At 45.5% G+C, this 15088-nt stretch overlaps 1 protein-coding gene across 1 annotated transcript; it reads right to left on the bottom strand.

Moving 5' to 3' along the window:
• Positions 1-3554: 3554 nt before the first annotated feature.
• On the bottom strand, positions 3555-14500 carry GUSB (glucuronidase beta). The gene is made up of 12 exons (XM_088530058.1): positions 14207-14500; positions 12625-12813; positions 11933-12114; positions 11320-11462; positions 10633-10820; positions 9776-9928; positions 8874-9052; positions 8315-8461; positions 7222-7306; positions 6014-6190; positions 5021-5156; positions 3555-3773 (listed from the first exon to the last, which is right to left on the bottom strand). Exons 1-12 carry the CDS (start codon positions 14498-14500, stop codon positions 3619-3621), a joined length of 2028 nt encoding a protein of 675 aa, XP_088386184.1. The 3' UTR covers positions 3555-3618.
• Positions 14501-15088: the final 588 nt, after the last annotated feature.

Here is a 15088-nt window from a genome sequence, read left to right as displayed (position 1 = left end):
ACAGTTACTTTTTACTGGAAGTGGTTTGCTACAAGTGGCCCTAATTCTACTTTCATGCTTTAGAAATGCAGTTGGCATGAATAAAGGGCAAAATAGTACTAGCAGTAGAAATTTGGACCTTTTTGCTTCCAGTTTTTTGACTCTTTCCTCATTGTTGCCAACACTAGAAACAGCAGATTTCTTCCAGTAAAATGGCTCAGGTTACGATTAGGAATGTGACAAATCAGACAAGTGCTTCATGCAACTGCCCCCCACCTGGCCCAGACAAAACAAATGTCATGGCAAATAGATGTTTGATGCTAATTTGACCTTTTCAAAGCAGAATGTAACATCTGGGAAGCTTCCTGGGAAATCTTGAGGATATGAGAGTATGGCTACCTGCTAGTAAGTAATACCTGGTTTGGAAGAGAGATGATGGGGGCAGTTTCATTACACAGATTCTAGTTGTGGTTTCAACACACATTAGAACTTAAATGGCGGGGGAGGAAGTCAATTAAAAAAAAAAAAAAGATAAAAACAGTGGTTTTGAATATGGGACACTACTTTCCTCCCTTGCTCTCAGGAGTTCTGCAGGGAGGGCTGGTTGGGGAGGCAAAAGAATGAAATCCCCAAACTTGTTTAGGAAATAAACATTCCTGAAATCCTTTTACTGTAAGGTACTTACTACTCCTAAGGCCAACGAAGCATTTAAGTCTCCTTTAGAAAATGAATGTTCTTGCAAGTTTCTTACTGTAAAGTATTTGCAACTCTTAAGGCCAATGAAACATTCCCTACCACTTTCCATGTCCGAGGTGAGGATGGATTTCTCTAATTGGGAGATTTCTGCATACTGTAGTATGTATTTGTCTTCTGCTGTACAGTGTCTTGATTCAGAAAATTTGGCGAGGTGCTTCAGGCAGCGCTTGAGGCTCCGAATTTGTATGGGCTAAAGCTAGAGAGATCTGCCAATGTTTAGACACAATCTAGAGAAAACCGGTCCAGAAAAGATGAAGTATTCTGTTACCATAAAACTGTATTAAGCATGGCCTAAATATTGGGTGTTTGTTCTGTATAGTATGTTCCATCAACTATTTATTAGTAGTGCTTTAAACTCCAGATTAAACATCCATTTAAGTGGAGTCACTGGGCAGATGTTCCTTTTATCGATACAGGTTGAGAGATTCTCTATTGGAGGTTTAGGATACAATTTTGCTAACAGGTAAAACAATGTAAATATGTATGAATCTTATTTGTTGCACATAACTTTTTGGTATAAAAAATAAATGTAGAAATTATCTGTGGATGTCTTGCTGCAATCATTCTTATGCTGCATTCATGCAGTCCAAACATAAGAGCTTGAATGAACCCAATCAGAGGCCTTTTTGGACTCCGTCTGAGCCTTAGAAACTGTTTTTAAAGTCAGTACTGTAATTCTGTTTCTAGAAATGTATTATGTTGTGATTTTTTTTTCAAAGAAGTTGTATGTTAGCAGTAGAAGGGTTAAAGCACTCGGATCCCCAGAGATACTGGTTTATAGAGTTCTCGCAGCTTCGTTGTGTATTGCTGAATGTTGTGTGCACACGGGTGCGTCAAGGTTGAGCAGCAGTGACCACAGGCTTTACTGTTTAACAGTTCTTTAAGCAACATGCAAAAAAAAAAAAAAAGTGTGTTTTAATCACTTCCTGCTTTCCTTTGTTCTGTAGGTCTGCTTTAGCTGCACTCTGACAAGATCACAAAGTATTTGAAAACTGCTGTGTATTTTTCCTGGATATTGGGAAGTGGAAAGGGGTACTTTGGGAAAGGGTTGGATAGGTGGGTTGGGCTTAAAATTGCACTGAGCTGTTAAGAACATAAGCAGGAAATGAGACTCTGAAACGTGTGCTTGCCATAAATGTGGGTATTAAACTCTGCATCTGTCTTGTTGGACTGAATGAAAGTAGAGCTTTCTCTTCTGCAAGTCCTGTGTATATCATAGGGACCTGAGCCCTAGTTTGCAATGTGTTAACCATGTCAAATCTGTGTTTTTATGTGGCTGCTGTTGGTATGTCATGCTGTCAGTGTGGGGAACAAAATAGCTTAAAAAATTAAACTCTAGTGTCCAAGAGGTTGAAACAATTCTCAGACACTATTAGTGGGCTTATATATGGTATCCGCTCTTGTACAAGGTAACATTTGAGTGACTGTCATCTTAATATGGGTAAATATTTATATTCTGGGTTTTTAGTTAACTAGAAAATCTATAAAACTAATACAGTGTAACCAGGAGGAATCTTAGTATGTTTTTCTTTTCCCTTAGAAACTCAAGAAAAAAATTCTGAAACCTGTAATAAGAGTTTATGTCCTTATTTTGCATGTGGCAGTGGAAACTTTTCTTGGCTTCTTATGTATCGTCTATGAAAGGAAAAGAATTTGGCCATCATGCTGCACAGTAACAATGTCTTGGTCACTTGAGGCACTAGCACAAGACTCCCTTGGCAAAAAAACAGACATAGCAATGCTGTTTTACTCGGTGAATCAGAGTGTATTGAAACGACTTAACTATCCTAACTTCCAAAATTCCCTAGGCAGCCTCCAATTTAGTGCTTCTGATAAGGGTGGTGATGTTGCTGGGACACCCTTTGAGCGTTTGCAACAAGGAGCTTGCGGATGGGAGGGTTCTGAGCTCTGCTGGAAGCAGTGACACAATCTACTGCAGTCTAAGGCCCAGCCTTTAGAGGCCCCCAATACTGGTGTGCTGCCTGCAAGGGGAAGTTATTTTACCACATTACTGTCTTAAAGAGACATTTCTCCAATAATTTACAAAACATTCTACCCCAGGGTGCTTCGGATCAGTCTCGGAAAGACTCAAGTTGGACACATTGACCCTCTAAATGCTGTTGCTGCAGTTCCATAGTGACAATTAAATATGAAGGAAGCGCTCTTCCATACTGGAAGGTAAAACTGCATCATATATAGTGGTAGTTCTAGTACTGTGATTAAAGTAGGCTTAAACAAACTTCGGTCAGTGTAGGTACCTACCTATGTGACATGCTCTATCTTGCTGCTATCGTATGAATTCCATATCCTGTTGGAATATGCTGGGTATCCTTTTCAAAGTGGCTCACACACTTCCTGACTGCTGTTGACTCTCGGGATTTCCCACCTAGCCACGTGTGTCCTATCCAGCTTTCAACAGGAGAACCCTATACGTTTTGCTCTTCAGGGATCCTGTGGACAATTTGCTGTGATCTGAGTAGTTTAACAGTTGGAATACAACTGGAAAACCTCTAGCATTAGAGGGCTGTGATGCTTATTTAGAGTAATTTGGATTTTTGAAATCATTAGCATTCATTTGTATCATGATTTTGGGGGATGGGGGGAGGGAAGGGTCATAAATGGATACCTCAGTCAGGGTCTCTAACTTCAGTTCCCTGGAATGTTGAATATTCATTTTACTATTTGAAAAACAGGAAGCCTACAGCAATGGCTGGGCGTAGAAATCTAGTATTCCTTATTTACTTTGTGTTTTATGGTTAACTATTTCAGCTGGACTAGAGATTGCATTAGGTTTCCAAGACTTGAGTCAAACATAAATATTATTTAAACAAATTTAATGAACAAATTAAGCATAGAATCCAACCATTATACTTTTAGATTTCATTACAGAAAGTGGATATGTGATTTTGTTATAGGAGGAAGACAGCTTGATTCATTTGCAATCTTCCAGTATCTCTCCTTAAGAACAAATGCAGCTGATTTGGGCTGTCGTTGGCGGGTAAATATTCCTTTCTTGTTCCCCAAAACACGTGTGGTCCCTGTAGAGAAGTTACAAAATAAAGCAAGTATATGCAAAATACTCTTATATTCCCTGCTGTAAACTGCTACATGAACTGTATCTGGTGAGGTGGAGAAGACCTGTATACCTTCTGCAGGAAGTCAGGTACAACTGGGAACTTGTCAAGTGTCACTTGCCTCATCTTGGCAAGATTTAAGCTGATGCAACTGAGCAATATAAATGCAATCCGTTGCATTTACAACCCGTAAGTCAACCACTGTTAATTCTAAGTATACCTGTAAATGGAATTATAGTATCTTTACAGCAGAAGTTTCTTCTGCTATTTAGTTGTAAGTTGATGGTGAAAATGTCAATTATTAACCCCTCTCTATTTCTCTGTATTATCCTTTACTGATGTCCATACCCCTTTGCCTGTTTTAGTCTTCATAGGAAATTAGAAGAGAACTGCAATGTGTTGAGAGACTGGAAGTGCATTTATGTATGTCAACTTGTCTATGTATATTTTTTCCATCCTAGTAGTTGAAACTAATACTACTTTTCTGACTGCTTCTCCATGACGGTTTACCTTCCTATTGCCCTTACCTTTCTAATACTTATACTGGTGCTCTGCAGATTATTTTTAATGGTATTTGCCTGCCTAAAATTAACACTGACTGTTTACTGCCCTAACTTACTGTAGGTGGCATATGCATGCCTTGTTCCTTACTGGGTCTTCTCCTGAGTTAATTTAATTTCTAGTTAACTGCCTGCACTGTAGATTAAGCAATGCCCCTGCTTGTGAACAGTGGACTGAGCGTCATAAGACAGTTGTCAGTTGTCTGCTCTTCTGCATCTGGTCCTGTCTTGTTGAGTCTCTATGCCAGGTTAATAATACATTATTTAAGGTGCTCTGTTGTAAGTGAAATGTGGACAATTGAGATGCTTTCCTAAAAGCCAAATGAAGCTCTGGTTTAGGGATTGCCAACAGAGAAGTGATCCAAGTCTCATCACAAGCTTTCCTTGCTTTCTGTCCTAATGCATTGTTTCATGTTCTGGGATAGCATCTTTGCAGAAGGGACACCTGAGACCTCAAGCTGGAGAAAGAGGATGCATTCAGTAGAGGCAGAACCATTCCTCTTGGCTCTGTGTTCTACTTCTGTCGTAGAAACCAGCTGTGCTCCATCTCTGTAAGCAGAGGATCACTTTGCTCTGCCCTACAGCACAAATATTCTTTACCTCATTTTAAGTCACAGGGAAGATGGAGAGTTGCTTGAAATACAAGCTTACCTTGATTAGTCATGAAATCAGCAAAATTCCAGATAAGCTCCCCAATCACATACTCCTTTCTCTTTTTGTCAAATACTGAATGGTACTCTGTTAGCAAAGCTTTCTGATACTCCTCGGTGAACATAAGAGGTGGATCCTATAGCCAAGAAAAAAAGAAAAAATGAATTTGAGACATCATGACAGTATATCACAGCAAAGTCTTCATATGTTAACTTTCCATTTACAGGAGAATTGTTACCTGAAGACAAGCTTTGTAATTGCTTGGTCTCTTCATCACAACTGCATTAACAGTGGCCATTTAGTGACACTTAGCATCTAATGAAAGTGCAGGGGGAAACATGCAAAATACAAATATGCCAGCTATACTTTTGGGGCAGAAATCCAGTTTTGACTGGTAATGGTGCTTTCTCATGATAAGATTAGGAGTGCTACCCTCTGCTATGCAGGGTTGTATCATGACAAGAATGTCCTGTTCTCAGTATTGTATCTTCCTAGCAGGCATCTTCTACAAATGCCAAAGCACATTAAGTATAAATTAACAAGTAGCCATAGCATGACTATTAAGATTATTAATTGCTAAGCAAGTGCATTGCTGTTTAGGACCCAATAAGTGTTACTAGGCATTTTTTAAAGAGTATGAGTGGAGTTAATACCAGCAATTGGCAAGTGTTTAAATAAATATATATATGTGTGTGTGTGTGTGTGTCTGGGGCAAGATTTAGGAGATAATAGTTTCAGCTTCTTGTTCAAGGCCAGAACTCCTCTTTAGGTAGATTCTTACCTTTGTTAGAGTTGGTAACAAAGCTTATTGATTTCAGTGGGTCAGGATATCAATCCTGGAATCTTTTGGACACATATCTAATGGGCCTTTGAATTAAAGGGTCACCGAAACTTAATTAGAAGAGAATGGTACAAATGAGTTGGACTAGTAAGAGCAGTGCTTTTTTTTTTTTTTTTTTTTTTTCTCTCCATCTAGTGCATCTCTAGACTTACACTGTGAAGTCCAGGAACTGATTCTGCTCCATATTCACTCTGGATAATTGGCTTTTGGTAGGTTTTATACCAGTTCTCAAACTGCGTCATGAGTTGTAGTGGAATAACCTCCAGATGGCCTGGGTCATGATACCAGGAGAAGTAACTGTTCACGCAGATTACATCTACATAAGGAGCCTACAAAAAACGAAGTGGGAGTGTTTTGTCATAGACTTCAAAGTAGGCAAGCTACATTCATAAAGCTAATTCCTCCTTTTGGTTAATTTCAAGGAATGCAGTTTTATTATTTTAATAGAGCTTTTTTTTTCTTTTAACTCAGGCCTTCCCAAAGTAATTCCCTTTCCAGAATGGGGAGGGGAGAAAAAAGGGCAGGATAAAATGAACAAGGTAATGGTATGTCAATTTGGCAATTTCCTCCAGACATAGCAAGTCACAGCAAAGAATTAAACAAGATCAACCCATTTCAGCCTCAGGTTTGTTGAAGTTTGAGTTTCCAAGATGTCTCTGGCTTGCTGGTACATTTAGGCATACTTTCTGAGCATTTGAATGTGATGATCAAGTTAGTGCTCAAATATTTTGACTAGTAACTAAATTTGTGCATCAATGGTGCAATACAAGAGTAAGCATTCTGCAAGTTATATGCCATTTCTACCACATGGACAGTATGATAAAAGGGCATGAAGCCCACTGAAGACAAAGTGATGTTATATGTCATTTGTTCAATGTTCTCTTAACATGTTTTGTAATAAAAGTTCTAATATCACATCAGTGTAAAAGACCTATTATTTGAGACTTTATCTTTTCCCTTTTTGTCTCCTTGAGCTCATTGCAAGTGGGAATAGGATGCCAGTCTGTATGCATGCATGAAGCAACAGTAATTTTAAAGAGGTTTAAGCTTTAGTTTAAGAGCAAGTAATAGTCCTAACCATTACTAGGCATAAACAATGGAATAGCAAAGCATGACAATTAAGATCCAGGGGGGTTGATCATGCATACTTCACTTGGGCAGCTGTTCTTTTACAGAGTTTTGCCAAACTACAACTACCAGATAGTGCTTTGTACTTGAAACTGCAATGCAAGATTTCTTCTGCTTCTCCTCTTGTATCCACTGTAAATTCAGGGAGGTGGAGGAAAAGAACTTAAAACAATTGACAAGAAGAAATTTAGTGTACGAATTGAAAGAAGGCTAGGAAAAGAAGTTAACTTACACCAAGATCAAGAGCGTAATTAACATCTGTCACAAAGGTTACTGGTCTGGTGGGATCAAGAGCTTTAGTGTGAGCTACCACTGTCCTGTTTGCAAACAGTAAAACAAGAGGTCAGCAACAGTAAGGAGAAATTATTTCACCAAATGCTACCCCATTTCCTCAGGCTCCCTGTCCTTCTACCCCCTTAAGCAGGACCTTTATCCATCACAAAGCTGATTGCTATTCAAATGTAAAAAGACAAGACCAGGTTAATTTGCTAGAGCCAGTGCTTGAAAGTTTGGAGAATGGTCTGAAAATTTAAGATAAAAATAGGGGAAGAGTGATAGCAGGCTTCTTAACAGCTCTTAACTGACAGGAAGCTCTTAGGCAGTGGCAGGCAAGGCAATCAGAAATCTGCTGTTTGTGAGAAACCTGAAGTGACAGGGATGAGAGACAACAGGAGGGTTAAGTTCTATTTCTACCTCACAATTGAAGTAGGATGGGTGATTTTGAAGAATGAAAGTTCAGAGTTAGCTTTTAATTCACCTAGAGCTACCTAGGATTGTCTGCTATCCCCAGTTCACTGAGATTACTATTGGCTATCCAAAGCTTAAATCTCTTTAAAATCAAGGGGACTGCAGAGACTTCAAGCAGTGGCTTTTGAGTTGGACCAAATCAAAAGGATAAGTAGTACCTAACCCCCCAAAAAAAAAAACCTTCAGAACTAAAGGCCAAGTATTTTTACAACCTTGATGTAATTCTTAGACTTAAGCAAACAGAACTTAGCACTCAGGTTCCATAATTAACGAGGAATGAGCAGTTCCCATGAGGTCTGCTTTTTCCTTGACCTTTAGCCCAAGAAGAAATGCTCACATCAAACAGACTCATGATAATTCTGCAGAACTTTACTGGTTCAAAAATAACCAGTTGAGACCAGTGCGGGTTTCCGAACTCCAACTCCAACTGATAAGTGTATGCAGCAGTGGTGTTTTTTGTGTGGGTGCTTTTTCAGGGTTCCCTAAAGATGCTTGCCTTCTTTTTACTACTGTTTTGTATTCCCTCCAAGAAAGACAACACATTATCTGCAAAGATGGCCTGATGCACGAGCACTTACTTGAAGTAGTAAGCTGCCGGGGACAGATGTGAAGCAGGCTCGTTGGCCACTGACCACATCACGACGGAGGGCCTGTTCTTATCCCTACGGACCAGCTCCTCCATCACAGCGAGATGGTGTTGCAGTGACTTGTTCCCGAAGCTCTCACTTAAAGACAAAGAGGAATTAGGACAAAGTCATCCTCTCAGTGTATGAAATCCACCCCCCGGGCCTGTCTTTGTGATAACCTGAGTATCTGGGGCACGTAGGCACCACCAAGCCTTGCTGTGGGTGACACAAAACAAGGCTTCTGCCCTATTTATCCACACAGTCCAGGAGCACAGTTTGGTCTCCTTGACCAAGTTTGCTCAGAAAAGAAACCATGAACGTGTGGCAAAATGCCCTCTGGGTGGTTGCCCAATCCAATCACATTCAGAGAGGCTTTGAAACGCAACGGGCTGATTTCCACACAGAGCAAAGTACCTCTGCTCCCGGGCCAAGGCGAGCCCAGGGTGGCACCAGGGGGGACAGCGTCTTTTGCAGCCACTCAGGGGAATGGGGTGAGGTGGGAGGCGCTTACGCGGTTTTGATGCCCACGCCGGGGCACTCATCGATCACCACGATGCCGTAGGCATCGCACAGATCCATGATCTCCTCCGCGTAGGGGTAGTGGCTGGTGCGGAAGGAATTTGCCCCCAGCCAGCGCAGCAGGTTGAAGTCCTTCATAACCAGGGGCCAGTCCAGTCCTTTGCCACGGATCTAGGGGAGGGAAGAAGGCCGTGGTAGCCCACTGCACCCCACAAGGCAGCAGGACATCCCAAGAGCCGTGGACTTTAGCCTGCAGTGTGTTAGTAGCCAGGAGCCACCCATTCCCGCTCACCCCCATGGCACCCCGTCCAGCCACCCTGATGCCACGTGCGGTGCTTGCACTACTGAGCACCAAAGGCCGCTGCGTGGCCACACAGCCACAGAGATGCAGGGCGCGGAAGAGCCATTGCAGCGGCTAAGGGGCTGCAGCCCCGACCACCAGAGGCGGCGTCCGCCATTTTGTGGCGGGCTCCCGCCGGGGGAGAAGCGCCCGGCCGCAGCGCCCTGAGGGAAGCGGCCGCGGCGGGAGGGAAGGGGCGGGATGGAGGGGAGAGGAGGCGGCTCTGCCCGCCGCTCCGCGCCGCTGAGGCCGCCCCGTGGCCGGGCCGGGCCTCGCAGCCCGCAGGCACCTGCTCTCGGCCAGGCTGCCGGCTCGGAGCTGGCCTGGCCGTGGCTCCCGCCTGGAAGCCGCGGCCCCTCCGCCATTTCCCTCGCCTGCACAGCCCGACGGGCGGTCACCGCTGACCAGGACTTCCCCGAGCCTCCCCTCAGCTCTGGTAAAATCCACCTGCATCCCGCTGGCAGCTCCCAACCCTGGGAGAAGGGAGTGAGGAAGCGGCCCCTGGGGACAGCCAAAGCCGGGACCAGGCACGAGGTGCCCTCCCGTGCACTTACGTCCGCATCCTCATGCTTGTTGACGCCGTGGAAATAGAAGGGCTTCCCATTGATGAGGAACTGCGTGCTGGTGACGTGCACCGTGCGGATGCCCACCGGGAGCGTGTAGACGTCCTCCAGCTGTGCCCCGTTCACCTGCGCCTGCAGCTGCACCTGCAGTCCCCCAGGAAAGATGTCAGGGAGCTGAAGGGTGAGGAGTGAGGGGCCGACGGCCCTGGTCCCGGGACCTCCTGCCTCTCCTCACCTCGCTCTCCCCCTCTGAAAAGGCTGCAGTTCCACCGCCTTCTCTCCTGCACCTCAAATGAAAGGTTGTCTGCTCCCTGGTGCTATGAACCTGAGCCTCGGAAAAACCCCCAGTGGGTGCTGTGCCCTCTTATCTGCATCTAAGCATCTGTGTTCAACCTTGACTTGCACAAGAGTTCTCCCGGTTTGTGATACTGAAGCTGAAGCCCATCTGGCACACAGGGGGAAGAAAGCTCACCACCGGGCAGAGCATGTGAAAGGGATGAGCAGTGGAGACCCTCTCAGCTTCTGCAATATCTCCTCCCATGTACTGTCTGAACTAGTCCTTCTGCAAGAGGCGGATCAGGCCCTGGGTGTGATGGGTTAGCACCTGACAGGGCACATGCCTGTACCCCATGCATGACCACCTCTCTTTCTCACTGACAGACCTTTCTGTCAACACACAAAACTGGCAATGCTTGATTCGACTGCGGCACAATCAGCAATGCCGTTCTGGGCATGTGAACAGGATCCACGGGAGAGGGAGCGGAAGGAAGATGGGCCATATGGTACTGCCTTAATCCTATTAGGACAATGGGAGGAAATGCACACAAAGGGAAAAGTGTCACTGTTACCTCTAAAGAATAGCGGTATCCAGGGTTCTCATGCATCAGATAAGGCCACCAAAGATTTGGATCCAGGACTTTTAATTCTCCAGCTGACCCTTCACCTGTAGCAACCACCTTCCCCTCTTGATCACGTAAACTCAGCGACAAGGAATAGAGTGCGCTGCCGACTACTGATACCTGATATTGCACCATGGCTAGTTCAAAGACAAGAAGGAAGGTCAGAGACTGGTGTGAAAGGAAAATAAATGCAAAGTCTTCAGATACAGTAGCATTAAGAAGGGAAGGAGAGGTACAGCAACAGTAGGGAGACACAGATTAATTGTATGAATTGTATTAATTGTCTGTCTTGAAGTCCAGAAGTTTCCAAAAGGATTTGAACTTCACATAATTCTGTTACTTAGAGGTAATTCTGCCTTAAGGGGCAGGAGAACTGTCCCTAGTGGGAAATTCAAATTTTAGAAGCATCTGAACATCCTTTCATGTAACTGTAGTATCATTCAAGTACTTATGCTTTCTCCCGCTGTATTCTCAAAACTGCTGAGCTGTGCAATAAAGCAGTTGAGGCTAAAAGAGAAAGTTGCTGCAAAACAAATTTAATCTGACCAGAATGTCCTTTGAAGGAAATTTCCTCTACAGCTCTTGTCATCTCCATTTTGGAGCCTGAGGTAGCTGCTGTAATTGTTCTGGACCTACCAACGTTCTCTGATGAAGTAGTTGTCACGGTAATATCATCTATGTAGGCAGAAGGAGTGGTGTAAAGCACAACTGGGCGATGGATTCCAGCATAGTTAAAGAAATCAAACTTGATGTTCTGTACAAAATAGTTCTTGGGGTACCTGAGCGAGCAAGACAGGAGACATCATGTTCCATTACACAAGAGCTGAAGGCAGCATGTGGATGCTAGCAATGTGCTAGTAAAACAGTTCTCACAACAGGATGGATTTACCTTTTGGCAGTGCTTTTGATGCTACAGTGATTACTAGTTAATGAGCATCTACTGCACTGAATAGGTCTGATGGATCCTTCAGAGTAGCAGAGAGCTGCAGCTTCAGTTGAATTCAAGTGCTCAGTCTGCCACTGACTCAGCTTGGCAAATCACTGAATTTCAGTTCCCCATGTATAAAACAGATGTGGTAATTCAGTGTAGCTTTCTCACAGCATTGAAGCTTAAGTTTCTCCCTGCTTGACTGATGAACAGTCATGAACACAACCCGGTTCTGTAAATTACTCGGAGGCTCTTAAGAAACAGCAGCTGAATAAATCCCCATTCTGCCACCCCTGCGATAACCATATTCCAGCAACTCACTTGGATGCATCATTCATGAACTGAATGGAGCCTGGAGGTAGAGTGTGGGGTGTCAGAGTGTTGTTGATCGCGACAGTGATGCGGCAGGGAGCCCCCGCGCTGCCCTGGACGACGCTGCTTATATCTGCTTCGAAAGGGAGGTGCCCCCCTTCGTGCTCTGCAACTTGCACTCCATTGACCCACTGCAAGAGAAGAGGCCTGTGAGTTGGAGTGGCAAGGTGAGGTTTCTGCAGAAAGCACAGCAGAGAGAAGGGAAAGAGCACAGCAAAGGGCAGGATTCCCAGTAACACTGAGCCTTGTTCATGCCTCAGTTCTGAGGGCTTAATCCAGCAGCCCTCCCTTTTCTGGGAGCTAGGCCTGGGTCACGCACAAGCATTACTGCGAGAAACTGTTTGGGGGAGGTCAGTACCTTGTCCCCTCTAGGCCTGTGACAGGAAAACATTTTAGTTACTAGTCCTGATATTGGAGGAGCACAGAATAAAGACCAGGGAAACATGGACACAAGCGTGTTCCAACTTCTCCCAACTTCACAAGGACAAGGACTCAAGTTCTCTCCTCCTCTCCAGGAGGAAAATGGTGTGAGGTAAGAAAACAGCAATGTGAGCAAAGGCAGGTTTGCTGAACAGGCCACGGCCAGGAGTTTAGCACGATGTGATCCTGGCAGTGCCCGCCGCGCTGCTGACGCAACGTACCACGATGGAGTAGTAATGGGCACTGCCGAAGCGCAGCACCACCCTGGTGTTGAGATCGTCCTGAAGCCAGCGGCGAGGAAGCAGCACCTCTTTCTCATACCAAACCCAGCCAATGTAGTTCTCCAAGTTGGGGTCTTGGGTGATATCATTGAAGCTGGCAGGCACCGGCATGTCAATCACAGGACCAGTCTGATGGGAATTGCACAGAAAAGGAGGACACAGGTAATTTTAAGAAAGATAGTAAGATTGACAGAAGTTTTACTGACTTGATTGTCCCACCTACACTTCTGGATATATCTGACTCCACTTGACTCAGCAAAATGTCCTTTGCAAAGTGCAAATCCCTAGAAATAACGGGTCAGAAGCTGGTGTATTCTGTCACAGGTCCTCTGTAATACCAGGGCCAAACTGAGTGTATGTCTTCTGCCAGACAAGCTTCATCCTACCAGGTGAAGCTGCTAACACCTTTATTCCCCTTCTTGGTTTACAATAAGAAAATGCTTTAGTTAATGGCTTTCGTGTCAGAGAACCTGGGAACTGGAAAAAAACATGGTCAGGTTAGTGTTTGGCATGAAACTACCCAGAACACATAGCCTGCCTCGCACAGCTCTAGCTCTTTGGAGTGCAATGCTCACTGCTTTCCAACAGTGTCAATTCAGTTGTTCTTTTCTTTTCTTTTCTTTTCTTTTCTTTTCTTTTCTTTTCTTTTCTTTTCTTTTCTTTTCTTTTCTTTTCTAACATAAGGCCAGCAGTGTTGTTATCTATTACCACACTTTGGTCACTGTGTGCTATTGCGAAATCTAGCTGTTACTTTTCAGCACCTTCAGTGCTTGTGTTGTTCCGTAAATGGGTGCCGCAGCAGCTCGCGTCTGGACTGCTTCCCCTTTCTTGGGCAAGCCTTTCCACGAGCAGTGGAACTGGGAAGTGTCCCTGGATGAGCATCATGTGCGGGGCTGACTCAGCTCTGAATCGCACTGACATGCAGGGGGAATCCAGCCCCTCTATCAGACACCAGAGAGGAAACAAACAAACAAAAAAAGGCAAAAAAGCTTTGATGGTGAAGTGGATTTGCTAGCATCTAATACTGGGATTCCCAAGCTGGGGTCTCCTTTAAGAAGACTCTCTGATGTCTAAAGCAGGTTGGGCTGACACTTTTTGCCCTCCTTTTTTTTTTTTTTTTTGGGATTTGGGGGCATGTCTAGGACTCCTCCCCTCTGCCTGCTTTCACATTCATTCTCACAACATTTCTAGTAGTTTTGTATCCTAGTGCTCATCTCCTAACACAATGTGGCACAATTGCCCCAGGAGCTAGACAAGAAGCCATGGTCACATGTGGACACAGAGCCTGCTTTTAGGGAAGGGAGCTATTTTAACAGCATTTTAAGCTTCTGCTAGAATTAGTTTCTGCAGCATTTGATTACAGAGGAATAATAGACCAAGAATAGCAGATTAAAGGAGCTGTAAAGAGGAGCGTGCGTCAAGGCAGGGTTTTCCTTCGTGCTGTGCATCCCTAGCGCTGCCTCTGCCCTTGCAGAGACCCCCCGATCCCCGTTAGAGGCGATTCCCGCCCCGCCGGCCCTACCTGGCGCAGCGGGCGGCGGTACCAGCGCTCCGCGAAGCCGGCCATCCTCCCCGCCGAGAAGTCGGCGCGGAAGCTCCAGAGGCCGCCGAGCTCCTTCAGCTCGCGGGACGGCGTCTCGCGCGGGTAGAGCAGCCCGCCCGCCGCCGCCCGCGCCGCCGCCAGCAGCAGCAGCAGCAGCGGCCGCAGCGCCGCGCCGAGGCCCCGGCCCCGCGGGTGGCACCGGCCGCCGGCCGCCGGCGCTGCCATGTTGGCTGTGGGCAGCGCAGCAAGCGGGGCCGGCGCCGCCGCTGCCATCTTGGTCGTGGGCAGCTCCGCGCCGGGGGCAGTCGCTGCCATCTTGGCTGTGGGCAGCGCCGCGTGTGCTGCCGGGTCCCGTGGACTTCGGTTTTTCCACCCAAACGGCACCGGAGCGATGGGGCAGGGGGGGAGGAGTGTGTCATGCGATCCACAAGCAAAAGGGGGGAAGTGTCCTCGATAGGATTTTATTTTTGCAGAGCGTTGATTTGCAGCCTGTTTCCTTCCTCTGGGAGAGGAGTCAGCAGCCTCCATAAATGCAGGGAGCAACTGCCACCTCCTGCTTTTCTGACTCAGTTACAGAGGCAAGAGCTCGGTTTCTTGCAGAACAGTAGATGTGAGAGACCTGGGGGCACATGAGAATATCAGAAAACATAGGGAAGCAACAGTGATCAGGATCTGCTCCTTAACTAGGGTTGAGAATGTGATGATCTACTAAGCCCACCCTCTTCTAATTTGCAGAGCCCTCCCTTCCTTAGCACTGCCCCCCAAATGCTGGAGCTTGCTGCTGAGAGGAAGAGGACATCTCACCAGCAGAACCCTACAAAGGTACCCGGAAGCAGCTAAAGATAAAAGGTTTGTGACGGG

This window comes from Tinamus guttatus, unplaced genomic scaffold (assembly GCF_059628265.1).
Source record: "Tinamus guttatus ecotype Peru unplaced genomic scaffold, ASM5962826v1 Tinamus_guttatus_pri_ptg000356l, whole genome shotgun sequence".
Classification (NCBI taxonomy): domain Eukaryota; kingdom Metazoa; phylum Chordata; class Aves; order Tinamiformes; family Tinamidae; genus Tinamus; species Tinamus guttatus.
Note: the sequence above shows the minus strand (reverse complement) of the source record. Positions and strands in the feature narration are given on the sequence as shown.